The sequence below is a fragment of the Aulonocara sp. 'chitande type north' Nkhata Bay genome, linkage group LG7 (genome assembly GCF_057382095.1).
Source record: "Aulonocara sp. 'chitande type north' Nkhata Bay isolate Kocher_YH1m ecotype deep benthic linkage group LG7, A_spYH_male_GT1.1, whole genome shotgun sequence".
NCBI classification, from domain to species: domain Eukaryota; kingdom Metazoa; phylum Chordata; class Actinopteri; order Cichliformes; family Cichlidae; genus Aulonocara; species Aulonocara sp. 'chitande type north' Nkhata Bay.
Window position 1 is genome coordinate 7,708,621 of NC_141350.1, and position 18,774 is coordinate 7,727,394.

The following is an 18,774-nucleotide window of genomic DNA, read 5'->3' on the forward strand; positions in this document are numbered from 1 at the left end:
AATAGTTTCTTCTCAAAAGCCACACTCAAGGTCACCTGGTCCAGCCCTAACTATATGCTTTAGCAAAAAGGAAAGTTTTAAGCCTAATCTTAAAAGTAGAGATAGTGTCTGTCTCCCAAATCCAAACTGGAAGCTGGTTCCACAGAAGAGGGGCCTGAAAGCTTTCCCTCCCATTCTACTTTTGAATACTCTAGGAACAACAAGTAGGCCTGCAGTGCGAGAGCAAAGTGCTCTAATAGGGTGATATGGTACTACAAGGTTATTAAGATAAGATGGGGCCTGATTATTTAAGACCTTGTATGTGAGGAGCAGGATTTTGAATTCTGGATTTAACAGGAAGCCAATGAAGGGAAGCCAATACAGGAGAAATATGCTCTCTCTTTCTAGTCCCTGTCAGGACTCTTGCTGCAGCATTTTGGATTAGCTGAAGGCTTTTCAGGGAGTTTTTGGGACATCCTGATAATAATGAATTACAGTCGTCCAGCCTGGAAGTAATAAATGCATGAACTAGTTTTTTAGCGTCAGTGTCTAAATGGATATCAATTTTACTAAAAGTAGCTGTAGATAATATTACATCTGTGAGATGATTATTGTTAATTTTTCCTCTAATGATTAAAATTTTAATTGTGAAGAAGTTCATGAAGTCATTACTAGTTAATGATAAAGGGATGGTTGGCTCAATAGAGCTCTGACTTTTTGTCAGCCTGGCTACAGTGCTGAAGAGAAACCTGGGGTTGTTCTTATTTTCTTCAATCAGTGATGAATAGTAAGATGTTCTGGCTTTGTGGAGGGCTTTCTTATAAAGCAACAAACTATTTCTCCAGGATAAATGATGATCTTCTAAATTTGTGACACGCCATTTCCTCTCCAGTTTACGAGTCATCTGCTTTAGGCTACGTGTTTGAGAATTATACCACAGAGTCAAGTACTTCTGATTTGAGGCCTTAGTTTTCACAGGAGCTACAGTATCCAGAGTCGTACGTAGTGAGGAGGTAAAATTATTAACAAGATATGACTCATGACTCCTTCTGTGACTGCTATAAGGCCACTGATGCTCTAAGAATGCACACACTTCAATGTTAGACTTTTTCTACGGTCTGTATATCATATCATCTTGTCATAAGTCTTTAATATTGGAGGAATTACAGCAACCGCTCGCTTTTCCTCATGTTGTGAGGAAAAGGCTCCGATCAAACTGAGGCATGATTGTGATCATGTGTTAGGGTGGGGTCTGGTATAAAAGGTCATCTGCTTTAAAGACATAAATAAAAGTGTCTTATAAAAAGATGTTTCAGTCAAAAAAATGCATTTTGATCTATCAGCACTGGAGATGAGCACATTTCAGGGAACTTTGGCCTGCTGGACCAGGTTGAAGCTCTCAAGTGGATCCAGCAGCACATTCACAACTTTGGAGGAGACCCAGGATTAGTTACTATATTTGGAGAGTCTGCTGGTGGAGTGAGCGTGTCTCTTCTGGTAAGAATCTACAGTTAGAGGAACTTTATATAAACCTTTTCACTCTAGAACAAAAATTAATATTTGATGTGTTACTTGAATCACCAGCTCCTGTCACCACTGTCTGATGGGCTGTTTCATCGTGCCATTGCTGAGAGTGGCACAGCTGCTGTGGATACAGTTGTGGCAGATAATCCTCTACCAATGGCGCAGGTTAATTATCAATATTCTTCCTTTTTAGAGTGTGTTAAAAACATTTTTGTTGCAGAATAAGGTAACTCTGGCAATGGATTTGTTTTGACAAATATTTGACATTTCTATTTTATATCTGACCTCGGGCAGTTGCAAATGCATCTGGCTGCAGCCTTGAAAGCACAAAGAAGATCAGTGACTGCATGAGAAACCTTGATATTGATACTATGGTGGGTTTTACACAGGTGAGGTAATGGGTGCAAACATGATAGAGAATGATTATTATGTCTTCTACAATATTTCTTTGAAGCCTTTGATTTCTCCCTCAGCTACACTCAACAAAAATATAAACGCAACACTTTTGTTACTGCTCCCATTCCCCATGGGATGGACGTAGAGACCTAAAATTCATTCCAGATATACAATATAAACATCCTCCCAAACACTGGTCACAAATCAGTCCAAATGTGTGGTAGTGGGCACATCTGCTATATTGAGATAATCCATCCCACCTCACAGGTGTGCCACATCAGGATGCTGATCTGACATCATGAGTAGTGCACAGGTGTACCTCAGACTGCCCACAACAAAAGGCCACCCTGGAATGTGCAGTTTTTTTGCGCTATTGGGGGTCTGGGGACCCAGAACCGGTCAGTATCTGGTGTGACCACCATTTGCCTCATGCAGTGCAACACATCGTCGCATGGAGTCTATCAGATTGTCAATTGTGGCCTGTGGAATGTTGGTCCACTCCACTTCAATGGCTGTGCGAGGTTGTTGGATATTCGTGGGAACTGGTACACGCTGTCGTATACGCCGGTCAAGCACATCCCGAACATGCTCAATGGGTGACATGTCCGGTGAGTATGCTGGCCATGCAAGAACTGGGACATTCTCAGCTGCCATCTGCCCTGAACAATGTGAACCATGATTCATCCGTGAAGCGCACACCTCTCCAACGTGCCAGACGCCATCGAATGTGAGCATTTGCCCACACAAGTCTGTTACGGCGACGAGCTGGAGTCAGGTCAAGACCCCGATGAGGACGACGGGCATGCAGTTGAGCGTCCCTGAGACGGTTTCTGACAGTTTGTGCAGAAATTGTTTGGTTGTGCAAACCAATTGTTCCAGCAGCTGTCTGGGTGGCTGGTCTCAGACGATCTTGGAGGTGAACCTGCTGGATGTGGAGGTCCTGGGCTGGTGTGGTTACACGAGGTCTGCGGTTGTGAGGCCGGTTGGATGTGCTGCCATATTCTCTGAAACGCCTGTGGAGACGGCTTATGGTTGAGAAATGAACATTCAATGCACGGGCGACAGATCTGGTTGACATTCCTGCTGTCAGCATGCCAATTGCACGCTCCCTCATTGCTTGTGGCATCTGTGGCATTTTGCTGTGAGACAAAACTGCACATTCCAGGGTGGCCTTTTGTTGTGGGCAGTCTAAGGTACACCTGTGCACTACTCATGATGTCAGATCAGCATCCTGATGTGGCACACCTGTGAGGTGGGATGGATTATCTCAATATAGCAGATGTGCCCACTACCACACATTTGGACTGATTTGTGACCACTGTTTGGGAGGGATGGTTATATTGTGTATCTGGAATGAATTTTAGGTCTCTACGTCCATCCCATGGGGAATGGGAGCAGTAACAAAGGTGTTGCATTTATATTTTTGTTGAGTGTAGTAATACACCAAATAAGTTAAGGCCTCAGGCCGGACACATTCCTAGATTATATGTATTATATGTACTGTAAGCATCCATTGCAGTTATCCTTCTATGTTCTAGTTTCCCTCAGCATGTATCACCTGGACAGTCACGCCAGTGAAGCTTAAGACCCTTAATGAACCGAACATCAACTCAAAATAAGCACAGATATGCAATGTGTATAAAATACTTCTAACCGTACTTGTAATAAAAGTTAACATAATGGAAGGATCCTCAAATGGACATCTTCAATAAACAACTGTAATGCAGTATCAATACTGTGAGAAATATTATTAGATGAAATAATGCTGTAAAGAATGTTATTAATGCAATTATAATGATGCAGATTATATGGCAGCAATAAAAGAATTTCTGTATCTCCACAAAATAAAAAATCTACAAGGAATAAGATTGCAGGTATAAAGCAAGGCAAATATTGTGTAAGCTATTAAAACATCTCGTGGCATGAAATAACTAAAGTGCTTAAGCTGTACAACTGGAATACTTTAAATACAGATTATCATTAGTTGGATACATTTAATTTCAATTTTTAAAAATGAATTCTTTCGCTTTAGGAAGTATTAGGTGTGAAAATTTGTTTTTCTTATTTTGGTTAAAGTTTGAAAGATGAAAATAATGGCTAAAAAAATCAGTAAGAATGTTCTCTAAAGTTTGTTAGAGAGTTTACTCCTTTTCTCCTTCACAAAATTCAATGTTTCAATGTGGAGCTGTCACAAACGGGAGGAAATCTCTGCCAACTGACTTACTGTTAATTGATTTCGTATGATATTAATACCATTCCATGTCAGTGTTTTGGGGTAAATCTTCTGCTACCATTACAAACATTAAAGGTGAAATAGCACATCTTTGTCTTATCTCCCCTTTTGATTTCAAACCTTGAACGTGAATGTTGACCTAAATGTACTAAGCCATTTATTACATTCTGATTAACCTGAGGAACATATGTCTGCAACCAAAGCGAGGCAAGTTTTTATTATGAAAAGTTGATCAACACAAAGGCTTTATAAAAATCCATAATTAAAATAAATCCCCCTTCATTAAATAAAGCACTGTAGTCAAGCAGGTGTAACAGTGTTTATGTGGTATTATTCCACTTGCCACAAATATCAGTGTAATGGGGAAACAGCGCCCCCCCTCTCGGTGTGGCTGGTTAGGTGAGGCTGGCTGCAGTAATCGCTGCCAGTCTGTCGTAGCCATACGAGAGGTGAGTTGTATTGTTCCGCACACGATATAGCTAAGTAGTACAGACACATAAACATGTTTGATTAGCTGATGAGCACCGAGTGTAATAAGTGCTTAGTGGACACATGTCCAACACCAGTTTTATGTACTTTTCATTTGTTTATTAATGTGTGAAACTGTATGCTAAAGCGGAATGCTAATGAGATGTTCTGCCGTAGTGTGCTGTGCGGAGTGGTGTGTGGCGAGCCTGTGCACTGATAATACACCGTTGTTTCCATTCAGAAAATAAAGTGGCAACGATCGATCAGAGACTCCTTGTCTTTTTAAAAACACTACACAACGCAGAGTCGAGGAGTCTGTTTGGGCCGAACTGTTGCAGCGGGGTGAAGCAGAAACCGGTTACACAGGTCTAAAACAAAGAAGGAGAAGGTGTTCTGGACACACTTCACTGTATGGTTGGACTTTAGTCCCGTGTCAAACTGAATGAATCACGTCACATCCTGTAAGAGAAACTAGCTGTTTCCCTATGTGAAAGAGAAAAGGAAAAAGCTTAACAAGAGGAAGCACTCTCTCTGTCTGTTGGCTTTTTGGCTCACATCTCTGAGAATCTGCCTGGTTTTGTAATCCAGAGTCGACCATGAAGTTCCGTGTGCAGCAGACTTTCTGCTTCTTGATGTCCGTTTTATTCCTCTGTGTTGTTGCAGACCTTCAGGGTGAGTAGGTGAAAACAGTTCTTTGCAAAATGACCTTTGTCACAACACTTAAGTTATGTGTAATTTATGCTTTTGTGTTTGTGTATCGTACAGGCAGTGCATGTTTTTATTACACGAGTCTCTCTTTGAAAAATATCTGCATAAATCTGGCAGCTGCAATCAATCATCCCTGAGTGGTATTATGGCAGTAATAATTATAATAAAAACAGAAGCAGTTCGGACCACACTGTTAATTTCATTACACTGTAGCTGTATATTAGACATGATTTAAAATAAAATGGACATAAGGTTAACTTTACGTTGCACCTGCACTTCGTTCAAAGGTGAAAGATTGGAGATAACCAGGCTAGGTGTGCTGATAGGAGAGGATTGAAGATAACTTTTCAGTAGGACAGGGTGCAAGTGTTATTAAGCAAATTTCTTTTTTGCTGACTTCATGCTGTTAAAGAATAAATGGAGTATTGCAGTGACTGTGAATAAACAGAAACAGATCTCATGCTCAACTCTGCTTTTTTACCAGGATAATTGTAGACACCACCCAACAAAGAATGCTTATGGTAAAAATAAATAAATGAATTAGCAAGTAGCCTTTTTCAAATTAATGATGACATATCACAGCTGGTTAGATTATTTAAATGTCTGGTTTAAACCAAAACATTATCATTTAGTGCTTTAGTTAGCGCCCTCACTATAAAGATGGGGATTAATTGTCCACAGCAAAAGCTAAACTTTTCCCTTGATTTCTAAAAGTATTGACTTTACTTACACAAGTGACCAGTTAATAAACTTTCTGACTTTTTTCTCTTTTGATCACCTACATGATATAGTGAACTCTGAGTTTTAGTTCTTTCACATGGCTTCATATGACTGTATCACATATAGTCTTCATAAAAATAAGGTACTGCCAGGATTCAAATATTGAATATTTTGAGGAATTTAGTTATAATTTTTAAGTGCTTTTTCTCTAAGTATTTTTAAACCATTCATCAAATTGTTGACTAGTTTTTCTTTTGATGACGTTACCAGAACCAGATATTGCATATTTTGAGAAATTTGGTATGTCTGTTATAATTTCAAAGCACGTTTGAATGGAAGATTTAATTTTTTTAATTATAAAGTTTTATGTTATGATTCTCACTGATTTCTAATATCCTGACAGCACCTGTAGTCCGCACAAAGCTCGGGAGCCTGAAAGGTGAGTATGTGAGTGTGAAAGGGAAGGAGACTGGCGTCCATGCCTACCTGGGTGTCCCATTTGCCAAACCACCCCTCGGCCCTTCCTTGAGACTGGCTCCACCTCAGCCTGTAGGAGGATGGGAAGGAGTAAGAGATGCCACTAAACAGCCACCAATGTAAGAAACATGTGGTTCAACACACTTTGAGAAATGATTGGCTTTATTTGTATCATTAGTATTGTCTCTCTTTAAGGTGCATTCAGTCTAAAGAAACTGTTTTGGATCTGGTTGATAAACTCGGTAAAGCACTGGTGGAAATACCAGACATCTCTGAAGACTGTCTTTACCTCAACATTTATGCTCCTGCAAACAGAGCTAAAAATGCCAAGCTCCCAGTAAGAATCTTTTGCTGTAGATTATGAGGGATGCCTAATCACAGTCTCAGTAAAGAGACCCATCTTCAGAACTCAATTGTACATTTTATCATCTAAAATGTAAACTTAAGTTTACATTACAGTTTTCTCTGTTTAAAGTTTAAATTCTTAAAGATTAGTTTTTGTAGCTTGACTGAGACTCCAAAAGATCCTCTAATCTTTGACAGAATGCTCTTTTATTGTTCTGCCCAGGTCATGGTCTGGATTCATGGTGGGGGCTTTGCGCTGGGATCTGCTTCAATATATGATGGCTCTGCCTTGGCTGCTTACCAGGACGTGGTTGTGGTTCTGATCCAGTATCGCTTAGGACTTCTGGGTTTTCTCAGGTAAATAAACTCCATCCATCCATAATCTCTCCAACAGGTCTGCCCCGTGGCCTCCTCCTAGTGGGAGACTGTGAGTACATATCGCCTCAACCAGGAGGTGTCCAGGAGGCATCCTAATCAGATGTCTGAACCCCCTTAACTCAAACTCCTTTAGATGTGGAGCGGCTCTACTCTGAGCCCCTACCGAATGGCCAAACTCCTCACCCCATCTCTAAGAGAGAGGCCAGTCACCCTTGGGAGAAAGCTCATTGCCACAGCACCAATCTGTCTATAAAAATTATGAACAGAATCTGTGATAAATGCAGCCCTGGTGGAGTCCAGTACACATGAGGAACAATTCCGATTTATTCCCGGCATTGCAAACCAAGCGCTTGCAACAGTTGTAGAAGGACAGAATGAATAAAAACAACAGGACTGACCCCATACTCCTGAAGCATCTCACACAAGATCTACTCTTACAGACACAATCAAATGCCTTCTCCAAGTCCACACAACAAATGTAGGCTGGTTGGGTGAACTCCCATACACCCCACCATATCCTTGAGATGATAAAGAGCTGTGTTGCGCACCCAGGAGGAAAACCACATTGTTTCTCCTGTACTAGAGGTTTGACTAACTCACAGACTCCTCTTTCCAGCAGCCTGGCATAGGATTTTCTGTGGAGGCTGAGGAGTGCAATTCCCATATAATTGAGCACACCCTCTTATCCCCCTTCTTGAAGATGGGAAGCACAACCCAGGTCTGCCAATTCAGAGGTACAGCCCCAGATCTCAACGCAACACTGTAGAGGCATCTCAACCAAGATAGCCCTACAACATCCACATCATTAAGGAACTCAGGGTGAACCTCATCCACCCCAGGGGCCCTACCACCAAGGAGTTGTTTAACTGCTTCAGTAACCTCGCTCCTGGTTATGCATGAGTATCTTCAGTCGAAGTCAGCAACACTCCACCCACACTATACACAGTGTTGGTAAAGCTCCTGTCCAGGATACTGGTTCCAGAGCCCAAGATATGCATTGAGGTGAGCCTGACTTTATCTGTCTGGTACCTCTCAATCTCACACAATATCTCAGGCTCCTTCCCCAATACAGGCGACGTTTCATGTCTCCATCGCCAGCCTCAGTAGACAGGCATCGGTCTGCCAGTGTCTCCACCCTTGGCCACCACTGGCACACATTGCACCCGACCCCTACAGTGCCTCCAATCTCCCTTGTTCAGGCCGCCCCAAGCTGACCCCATGTGCTGAGGCCCAGCCCCCAGGTTCCCACCATCAGGTGCCATCCCCAAACCTGGCTCCAGGGTGGGGCCCCAGTAACCCACTCCCAGGCAGGGTAAACTGTTGGCTCACAGTGTATAAACATAGCTTAATAATTTTTTTTACTCCCTTACCCTGTCAGTCAGGTTCAACAAATATGTGGAAGTGGGATATGCTACTATTCCCCAAATGGACAAATGAGATCCAGTAGCGAGTTTCAGTAGTGACTTACTGGCAGGAACTGGTAGTGCCAGCTGCTGCCAATAACCTACAATAAAAAACCTACAATAGAATTGTCTTGTGAAAAGATATTTCATTTAGGAAAAATACATTATAAAAATGGCATTTTGATCTATCAGCACTGGAGATGAGCACATTTCAGGGAACTTTGGCCTGCTGGACCAGGTTGAAGCTCTCAAGTGGATCCAGCAGCACATTCACAACTTTGGAGGAGACCCAGGATTAGTTACTATATTTGGAGAGTCTGCTGGTGGAGTGAGCGTGTCTCTTCTGGTAAGAATCTACAGTTAGAGGAACTTTATATAAACCTTTTCACTCTAGAACAAAAATTAATATGTGATGTGTTACTTGAATCACCAGCTCCTGTCACCACTGTCTGATGGGCTGTTTCACCGTGCTATTGCTGAGAGTGGCACAGCTGCAATGAATGTACTTATGGCAAATGATCCTCTACCAATGGCGCAGGTTAATTATCCATATTCATCTTTTTTGGAGGGTTAAAAACATTTTTATATCACAGAATAATGAGAATATTAAAATGGATTTGTTTTGACAAATATTTGACATTCATATTATACATTTCACCTCAGGCAGTTGCAAATGCATCTGGCTGCAGTCTTGAAAGCACAAAGAAGATCAGTGACTGCATGAGAAACCTTGATATTGATACTATAGTGGGTTTTACACAGGTGAGGTAATGGGTGCAAACATGATAGAGAATGATTATTATGTCTTCTACAATATTTCTTTGAAGCCTTTGATTTCTCCCTCAGCTCTGTTCATGCTATCACATCTTTCACTTTTGTACATTTTATTTTCTCAAGGATCCAACATTAAGATTTCAAGTAAATGTTGATGGACATTTCCTGACTAAACCTGTGGATGAGCTGTTTCGTAAACATGAACTCCATGCTGTTCCATTCATGACTGGTGTCAATAATGATGAAGGTGGATGGATGCTTGCATCAGTAAGTGTCACAGGAACATGTAAATAAAAAGCTCCATGATCTCAATGTAGTTTGTTGTTGTTTTGTAATGTTGAAAAAAAAGTAATTTGGCTTGGTATTTCCTTAGTTTTTTGCTCCCCAAAACTGGACAGAAGGACTAGATCGAGAATTTCTTTTGAACATGGTTTCCTTCTTCTACCCCGACGTAAGGCAGACACCACTTGATGTTACAATATTACTGTCCCCGACCTGCTCGAGCTTCTTTGATTGATGTGTTGCTTATTTCTTTAAGCCTAAAGCAGCATTTATCAGAGATGTGATAGCTGATGAATATATTGGAAATGGTGACGACCGTGTGAAAAACAGAGATGGGTACACTGAGATGCTTGGAGATTTGTTTTTCACCATTCCAGCGATCAAAGCTGCTAATGCTCACAGAGGTAATTTAATTTGTTTAATAAAAGATTATACAAATCTGCCTAAAACCCAACACTTGATATTTACTGTGACACACTTTCATTAACAAATATCACACACATTCGTCTAATTCCAGATGCAGGCGCTCCTGTATACCTGTATGAGTACCAACATCCTCCCAAATTCCTGCAGCAGAAAAGGCCGAGCTTTGTCGGGACTGACCATGCAGATGAAATTTTTACAGTTTTGGGATTTTGCTTCACAACTACCCATGTTAGGTTATCTGGTAAGGCTTTACAAAAACTCTACCTTAGTGCTCGATCTGTTTTGTTTTGTTGATTGAAAAATGTTTTGCAACATGATCGTTTTAGATCCGTGCCCTGAGGATGAAGAACAGTTGAGCAAGATCATGATGAGCTACTGGGGGAACTTTGCTCGCACAGGGTAGGAATTTCCAAATGTTGTAAATTTCACATTTCACACTTTTAATAACTGAATAACAAATGTATGTGTGTTTAGATCTCCTAATGGGCACAACCTTGTCCACTGGCCAAAGTATGGAGCAGAAGAAAAGTACCTGGCGATTGGTTTAAAAAAGCAGGTAACTGCTCAGCACCTGAAGAAGGAGCGCTTTGTCTTCCTGACTCAGACCGTCCCAGAGAAGATCAAACAGCATGAGGAAAATGCAGAACGCAGCGAGCTGTAGAAAACTCACATCTGGTCTCTGCTCCATCAATTTTAAAGTAATTACACTAAACCAGGGGTAGGCAAATTTAGGCCTCAAGTGCTGGTGTCCTGCAGGTTTTAGATGTGTCCTTGATCCAACACAGCTGATGCAAATGGTCAAATGACCCCCTCAACATGTCTTGAAGTTCTTCAGAGGCCTGGTAATGAACTAATGATTTGATTTAGGTGTGTTGACCCAGGGGGACTTCTAAAACCTGCAGGACACCAGCCCTTGAGGCCTGGAGTTGGCTACCCCTGGACTAAACCATAATTCCCTTATCAAAAGGTCTTGTGAGGACCATCCATATTCTAATGTGATTTTTTTTTTTCAATTAATTGAATCCAGAGTATCAGGGTATTTTAAATCTAGTACTGTAAACATAAGTTTTGTAAAACATTTATAAAATAAAAAGTTTTGACAAACCAATTTTGCAGCATTTTGTTTGTTTGTGACCTGTGCTTCTTTTACCTGAAAACTTAGCACTCCATTCCCTCAAACATCCTATCAGATTAATTAGATAAAACTTTACTAATCCCTAAAGTGGGTTCTTCCCGGAAAATTCAGTTCAGTTTTTTCTTACATTTTCTCTTGTGTGCATTCAACCTTCAGAAGTCCTCCCGAGCAACTGTGGCAACACCTCTGTGTCTGTGTGGGTCATGAGAAATGCAATGCAAGCAAAAACAACTGCACTTGTATTAATTACTGTATCATAGTTCAAGAGCCTGTGACACAGCATGTGCTCATATGAATAAACTTGTAACCAAATTCACATTTTGAGCTTTTCAGACAGGCAGACGAAAAAAAAAAGGATTGCAAGAAAAAGTTGGTCATTACGATAGCGGCGAAACTTTTCTGGATTGAGTCCTGAATCGATCCTAAAGCTTAGACTTTAGATTGGACTTTAGTCCCGTGATGGTTTGGCGTCAAACTGAATGACAGCATATCTTGCTAGAGACACTATATTTTCCTCTTTGTGAAAGAGAAAAGAAGAAGCCTTTATATGAGGACGCACTTCCTATATCTCTTTGTTCTGCGCTCGGTTCTTGAAAAATCTGCAGAATTTAGCAATCCACAGAGCTGACCATGGAGTTGCATGCAAAGCACAATTTCTTCTTCTTTGTATCCGGTTTATTCCTCTGTGCTGCTGCAGAACTTCAGGGTAAGTAGGATAAAACTGTTCTTAGCAAAATGACCTTTGTAACATCACCTAATTTCTGTGTAATGTGTGTGTTCTTTAAACCTAAGTGTGTGTGTGTTCCTTAAACCTACGTGTAGTGCATGTTTTTCTTCTTTTCCTTTTTTTTTGCACAGTCGCTTTTTGAAAAGCTTCTTTTTAAATCTGGCTGTAGTATCATCTTCAGTGGTATGATGGCTATAATAGTCATAATAAATGCTGATAATTAAACATCAACTTTTGTGTTCTAAGTCCAGGTGACTTTTTACCTACAAACTGTGTTCAAAGGTGAACGATAGCAAAGAACCAAGTATGGTGTACCCATGGGAGATGGTAGTATGTCAGCATATGTATATGTATGTATATATATGTATATGTGTATATATATATATATAGATATATATATATATATATAGATATATATATATATATATATAGATATATATATAGATATATATATATAGATATATATATATAGATATATATAGATAGCTTTTTTTTTTGCTAACTTCAGTGACTGTTAATAAACAGAAACAGATCTCATGGTCAACTCTGCTTCTTCACCAGGATCACTGTAGACACAACACACAACAAAGGAAGTTTATGGTAAACAAACAACAAAACAAAAAGCCATTTGAGCAAGTGGCTTTTTTCAAATAAATGATGAACTATCACACTTGCTCAGATTTTTTAAACCATTTTAAACCAAAATAATAAAAAAGCTTATTTAGTGTAATGGTGCTGTAGCTTAAGCAACTTAATCCACCAAATGGTCTGCATCAATAAATTAATTAAATTAGAATTTAATCAATATTAGGATAGGAATTAAATTGTCCACAGCAAAATATGAAATTGTATTCGTTTCCTGAATGTGGTTATCTCAAATCCTGAGGATTAATATAGTGGCGAACCAGAGTTTTCTTGATATTGAATTCATTTTCATAATTAACCAATTCATAAAATTCCATTCAGGCTGCTCATGTATTTGACTTAGTTATACAAACAGTATTGTAACACTGTTTTTTAACATGGCTTTATATGACTGTGTCACATGAAAAGTTCTATAAGGAGCAATTTTAAACTTGTCTGATGAACATAGTCTGCATAAAACTGAGCTATAGAGAGCAGTCAATTATTGCATGTTTTGAGCAAAATACTTTTCACTGGAAGATTTATTTTATTTTTAAAATATAGAATAGAATAGAATAGAATAGAATAATCCTTTAATTGTCCCACAATTAAAGGGGGACGATGTGAAGTTTTATGTTAAGATTTTCAGTCATTTCTAATATCCTGACAGCACCTGTAGTCCGCACAAAGCTCGGGAGCCTGAAAGGTGAGTATGTGAGTGTGAAAGGGAAGGAGACTGGCGTCCATGCCTACCTGGGTGTCCCATTTGCCAAACCACCCCTCGGCCCTTCCTTGAGACTGGCTCCACCTCAGCCTGCAGAAAGATGGGAAGGAGTAAGAGATGCCACTAAACAGCCACCAATGTAAGAAATGTGAACTTCAACATACTTGGAGGAATTATTGGCTTTATTTGTAAAATTAGCATTGTCTCTCTTTAAGGTGCATTCAGTCTAAAGAAGCTGTTTTGGATATGCTTAATAAACTCGGTGCACTGCTGGCAGAAGTACCAGACATCTCTGAAGACTGTCTTTACCTCAACATATACACTCCTGCTAAAAGAGCTAATAATGCCAAGCTCCCAGTAAGAATCTTTAGCTGTAGGTTTTGACTGTTGCCTAATCACAGTCTCAATAAAGACACCATTCTTTAGAACTCAGTTGTTAATTGTATCATCTAAAATGTAAACTTGAGTGTTTTTGTTTGTTTAACATTTAAATTACTTTTTGTTATTAGTTATTAGATTAGTTATTGTAACTGACACTCCAAATGGTCCTCTAAGCTTTGAAGAAATGGTATTTTATTGTTCTGTCCAGGTCATGGTCTGGATTCATGGTGGGGGTTTTACGCTGGGATCAGCTTCAACATATGATGGCTCTCCCCTGGCTGCTTACCAGGATGTAGTTGTGGTTCTGATCCAGTATCGCTTGGGACTTCTGGGTTTTCTCAGGTAAATAAACTTCATCCACCCATAATCTCTCCAGCATGTCCTGGCTCTGCCTCAGGGCCTTCTCTCAGTGGGACACTGGGAGCCCAGGACACCTTACCCAGGAGGCGTCCAGGAGGCATTCTAGTCAGATGCCTAAACCACCTTAACTTGCTCCTTTTGATGTGGACGAGTAGTGGCTCTATTCTGAGCCCCTCCCGAATGGCCGAACCCCTTACCATATCTTTTAGGGAGAGGCCATCCACCCTTGGGAGAAGGCAGGTGTTGCAACACCAATCTGTCTGTCGATCTCCCACTTCCCTCTCCCCTTACTCATGAACCCTCCCCAGGCCTGGCTCCAGGGTGGGACCCCTGGAACCCTATCCCAAGCAGGGTAAAAGGTCACTCGATGTTTTAATCATAGGAATGTAAATGAACTCAAGTTTCCAAATTAGAACATACAATGAATTTGTTGTTCTGCTTTTTTATCTGATCTAATATGAAAAAGGATTTAAAGTTTGCTTTATTTATCATGTTGTATAAACATGCAATAGCTTGGTTTTTGATTGCCTTACCGTATCACTCAGCTTCAACAAATATGTGGAAGTGGCATATGCAGTTACTGCCCAACTGCACAAATGGGGTCCAGTAGTATCAGAATCCTGGCACTACTATCTGCTGCCAATAGCACTGGACTTTCTGTTGAATTTCAAGATCAACCTCAGGGTGAAATTGGCCACCTTCGGCACTACTTTATTCAATTTCACCTTGAAAGTTCTTGAAATCATTTTAGAGCTAATAGTCACAACTTTTTCTATTATTTATACACTGTCACTAAACTGAAAAAAAACTCACGTTTTTTTCTAAAAAGATTCACGCACCTCAATCCCAGATTAGTTCTAATACATGTTGTTGGAGTGATTTTGTTAAAAGTTGTCATTGTTGTGTTTAAAACTGTAAACCTTGTCCTGAACTGCATGTTCAGATATTTTTCTGTTCCTCCCCTACATGTTTGCTATTAGCAAACTGCAGGCACATTCCATGTAAAGGTTCTGGTTTCCTTATTTGGTAAGGAATGTTCACTTCCCGACCTTTAGGGGCTCACCTATGCTTGTATGTAGCCATATATGGGGTGGGGTCAGATGACCCTTTTATGACTAAAAATGCGGTTAAAACGGTTGTAACCAGGAAGTCACGTATACAAAGACATATACACAAAGTGTTAGGAAGATTACTTTTAAAATGTATTCAACGACAGATTACAGAACACATGCCTCAAAAAATGTATTTTCTAACGTATTCCGTTACGTTACTCAGTGAGAGTAACGTATTCTGAATACTTTGGATTACTTAATATATTATCAAGCTTTTTACAACTACATGAATGTACTATTGCTGTGTGATTTATTACTATTACTGAAGGTTACTCACCATACCCATAGCAACTAGATTTTAAATCTTAATATAAAATGAGTAAACGTAGGGTGGACATTAGGTAAGGCTGCACTTTTTGCAGCGAGCTCGTGTAGAAAACTATTCTGCGCATATATAAAACAGGTTCGCGGCTCCAAACCGAACCGTCTGGCTAATATGTCGAGTTTCGTGTTGAGCTCGTAGCCGAAAACTAGTTTTACTTTGTTGTCTGGGTCAACTTTTCTAGCGAGAGACAGAGAGAGGCGTTGAAAGGCTGCTCCAACGGAACACAGCGTACAGTCGAGTCTTAATAGCTTACTTACAACTGGGCTCGTCAGGAACTCTTTTTGGCTGCAGTGGTTATTGTTATATTTACTCTTCCAGCTCCTGTTTCTGCTCGGTGACAACTCATACTTTTCCACTCTCCTGTAATTTTAAAAAATACTTCCTCATGTCATTATGAGACGCGAGATTGAGACACAGGCATTTGAGCCTCTTAATGCGTGTTTTGTTTGGGTTTCCACCGGCGTGGAATTACCAAAAATGGAGAGGGCATAGTCTAACATATGAAGCAGGAAAAGACCGCTGTGTAATCCCTTTATTTGAACAAAGTAACTGTATTCTAAATACCACCTTTTTAAACGGTAACTGTAACGGAATACAGTTACTCATATTTTGTATTTTAAATACGTAACGGCGGTACATGTATTACGTTACTCCCCCAACACTGCAGCCACATACTAACACATACACACACGTGCACTCACATGCTCACACGTGCATGCACACACACAGTGCCTCAGCTTTTACGACACATCATATGGGTTTTACAATGGGGGATTGTGTAACTGTGTTCACTAAATAAAAAGGCTGCAAGGGGAGGCTGGAATTTGGAATTGTCTGGGATCAGGTGAGGAGCTTGAAGCTCTGGATCCTGACCGGACCAGCTACCCTTGCGCAAGTGAAAGCCGATTGAGCTCTGGTTGTCTTGCTTTGTTCATTGAGATAAGTCTCTGAGCCAGCGAGGCTTGCGAGTGCAGACCTAACACATGTGTCCTCACAGATGCTTTAAACACATGGATAAAAGTCTCTTGTGAAAAGATGTTTCAATCAGGGAAAATACATTATAAAAATGGCAATTTGTTCTATCAGCACTGGAGATGAGCACATTTCAGGGAACTTTGGAATGCAGGACCAGGTTGAAGCTCTCAAGTGGATCCAGCAGCACATTCACAACTTTGGAGGAGACCCAGGATTAGTTACTATATTTGGAGAGTCTGCTGGTGGAGTGAGCGTGTCTCTTCTGGTAAGAATCTACAGTTAGAGGAACTTTATATAAACTTTTTCACTCTAAAAAAAAAAAAATAATATGTGATGTGTTACTTGAATCACCAGCTCCTGTCACCACTGTCTGATGGGCTGTTTCACCGTGCTATTGCTGAGAGTGGCACAGCTGCAATGAATGTACTTGTTGCAAATAATCCTCTTCCAATTGCCAAGGTCTTTTTGGAGGCTTAATAACATTTCTGTTGCACATTAATGAGTATATTGCAATTGAGTTCTTTTCCTAAATATTTGACATTTATATTTGACATTTCACCTCAGGCAGTTGCAAATGCATCTGGCTGCAGTCTTGAAAGCACAAAGAAGATCAGTGACTGCATGAGAAACCTTGATATTGATACTATAGTGGGTTTTACACAGGTGAGGTAATGGGTGAATACCTGATAGAAATAGCTGAATATGATTATTATGTCTTCTACAATATTTCTTTGAAGCCTTTGATTTCTCCCTCAGCTCTGTTCATGCTATCACATCTTTCACTTTAGTACATTTTATTTTCTCAAGGATCCAACATTAAGATTTCAAGTAAATGTTGATGGACATTTCCTGACTAAACCTGTGGATGAGCTGTTTCGTAAACATGAACTCCATGCTGTTCCATTCATGACTGGTGTCAATAATGATGAAGGTGGATGGATGCTTGCATCAGTAAGTGTCACAGGAACATGTAAATAAAAAGCTCCATGATCTCAATGTAGTTTGTTGTTGTTTTGTAATGTTGAAAAAAAAGTAATGTGGCTTGGTATTTCCTTAGTTTTTTGCTCCCCAAAACTGGACAGAAGGACTAGATCGGGAATTTCTTTTGAACATGGTTTCCTTCTTCTACCCCGACGTAAGGCAGACACCACTTGATGTTACAATATTACTGTCCCCGACCTGCTCGAGCTTCTTTGATTGATGTGCTGCTTATTTCTTTAAGCCTAAAGCAGCATTTATCAGAGATGTGATAGCTGATGAATATATCGGAAATGGTGACGACCGTGTGAAAAACAGAGATGGGTACACTGAGATGCTTGGAGATTTGTTTTTCACCATTCCAGCGATCAAAGCTGCTAATGCTCACAGAGGTAATTTAATTTGTTTAATAAAAGATTATACAAATCTGCCTAAAACCCAACACTTGATGTTTACTGTGACACACTTTCATTAACAAATATCACACACATTCATCAAATTCTAGATGCAGGCGCTCCTGTATACCTGTATGAGTACCAACATCCTCCCAAATTCCTGCAGCAGAAAAGACTGAGCTTTGTTGGGACTGACCATGCAGATGAAATTTTTATAGTTTTGGGATTTTGCTTCACAACTACCCATGTTAGGTTACCCGGTAAGACTTTATAAAAACTCTGCCTTACTGCTCAATCTATTTTGTTTTGTTGATTGAAAAGTGTTTTGCAACATGATCGTTTTAGATCCGTGCCCTGAGGATGAAGAACAGTTGAGCAAGATCATGATGAGCTACTGGGGGAACTTTGCTCGCACAGGGTAGGAATTTCCAAATGTTGTAAATTTCACACTTTTAATAACTGAATAACAAATGTATGTGTGTTTAGATCTCCTGATGGGCAAAACCTTGTCCACTGGCCAAAGTATGGAGCAGAAGAAAAGTACCTGGCGATTGGTTTAAAAAAGCAGGTAACTGCTCAGCACCTGAAGAAGGAGCGCTTTGTCTTCCTGACTCAGACCGTCCCAGAGAAGATCAAACAGCATGAGGAAAATGCAGAACGCAGCGAGCTGTAGAAAACTCACATCTGGTCTCTGCTCCATCAATTTTAAAGTAATTACACTAAACCATAATTCCCTTATCTAAAGGTCTTGTGAAGATTATCCATATTCTAATATTAAATTAATATTTTGTTTTTTTCTTTTGTTTCTTTTAGTTGAATCCAGGGTATCAGGATATTTTAAATCAAGCGCTGTAAACATAGGTTTTGTAAAACATTTATAAAATAAAAAGATTTGATTAACCAATTTTGCAGCATTTTGTTTGTC

The 18,774-nt window shown here is 40.0% G+C and overlaps 2 protein-coding genes and 1 long non-coding RNA gene across 3 annotated transcripts; all 3 read left to right on the forward strand.

Annotated features, from left to right (window-relative positions):
• Positions 1 to 1,305: 1,305 nt before the first annotated feature.
• Positions 1,306 to 1,881, forward strand: LOC147324449 (uncharacterized). Its single transcript, XR_015130538.1, has 3 exons — positions 1,306 to 1,476; positions 1,564 to 1,668; positions 1,798 to 1,881. It is a non-coding gene; the product is annotated as an uncharacterized LOC147324449 (long non-coding RNA).
• Positions 1,882 to 4,841: 2,960 nt separating this feature from the next.
• Positions 4,842 to 11,221, forward strand: LOC147324450 (fatty acyl-CoA hydrolase precursor, medium chain-like). Its single transcript, XM_086298260.1, has 13 exons — positions 4,842 to 5,272; positions 6,432 to 6,624; positions 6,701 to 6,842; positions 7,074 to 7,207; positions 8,824 to 8,977; positions 9,065 to 9,169; positions 9,295 to 9,393; positions 9,529 to 9,672; positions 9,779 to 9,856; positions 9,944 to 10,091; positions 10,205 to 10,354; positions 10,440 to 10,512; positions 10,588 to 11,221. The coding sequence occupies exons 1-13, from the start codon at positions 5,197 to 5,199 to the stop codon at positions 10,772 to 10,774; spliced, it is 1,683 nt and encodes a 560-aa protein (XP_086154386.1). The 5' UTR covers positions 4,842 to 5,196; the 3' UTR covers positions 10,775 to 11,221.
• A 479-nt stretch (positions 11,222 to 11,700) lies between these two features.
• Positions 11,701 to 18,753, forward strand: LOC147324451 (cocaine esterase-like). The gene is made up of 14 exons (XM_086298258.1): positions 11,701 to 11,954; positions 13,270 to 13,462; positions 13,539 to 13,680; positions 13,913 to 14,046; positions 16,588 to 16,741; positions 16,831 to 16,935; positions 17,041 to 17,139; positions 17,284 to 17,427; positions 17,534 to 17,611; positions 17,699 to 17,846; positions 17,960 to 18,109; positions 18,195 to 18,267; positions 18,336 to 18,559; positions 18,663 to 18,753. Exons 1-13 carry the CDS (start codon positions 11,879 to 11,881, stop codon positions 18,520 to 18,522), a joined length of 1,683 nt encoding a protein of 560 aa, XP_086154384.1. The 5' UTR covers positions 11,701 to 11,878; the 3' UTR covers positions 18,523 to 18,559; positions 18,663 to 18,753.
• The last annotated feature ends 21 nt before the right edge of the window (positions 18,754 to 18,774 follow it).

What these genes read in the sequence shown, in the direction of transcription:
- LOC147324451 (XM_086298258.1), top strand. Translation starts at nt 11,879, where the DNA reads ATGGAGTTGCATGCAAAGCACAATTTCTTCTTCTTTGTATCCGGTTTA. An exon ending in ATCCTCTTCCAATTGCCAAG is followed by an intron (nt 16,936 to 17,040) that starts GTCTTTTTGGAG and finishes ATTTCACCTCAG; the next exon opens with GCAGTTGCAAATGCATCTGG. An exon ending in GGGAACTTTGCTCGCACAGG is followed by an intron (nt 18,268 to 18,335) that starts GTAGGAATTTCC and finishes ATGTGTGTTTAG; the next exon opens with ATCTCCTGATGGGCAAAACC.
- LOC147324450 (XM_086298260.1), top strand. Translation starts at nt 5,197, where the DNA reads ATGAAGTTCCGTGTGCAGCAGACTTTCTGCTTCTTGATGTCCGTTTTA. An exon ending in GCCACTAAACAGCCACCAAT is followed by an intron (nt 6,625 to 6,700) that starts GTAAGAAACATG and finishes TCTCTCTTTAAG; the next exon opens with GTGCATTCAGTCTAAAGAAA. An exon ending in CTAAAAATGCCAAGCTCCCA is followed by an intron (nt 6,843 to 7,073) that starts GTAAGAATCTTT and finishes TGTTCTGCCCAG; the next exon opens with GTCATGGTCTGGATTCATGG.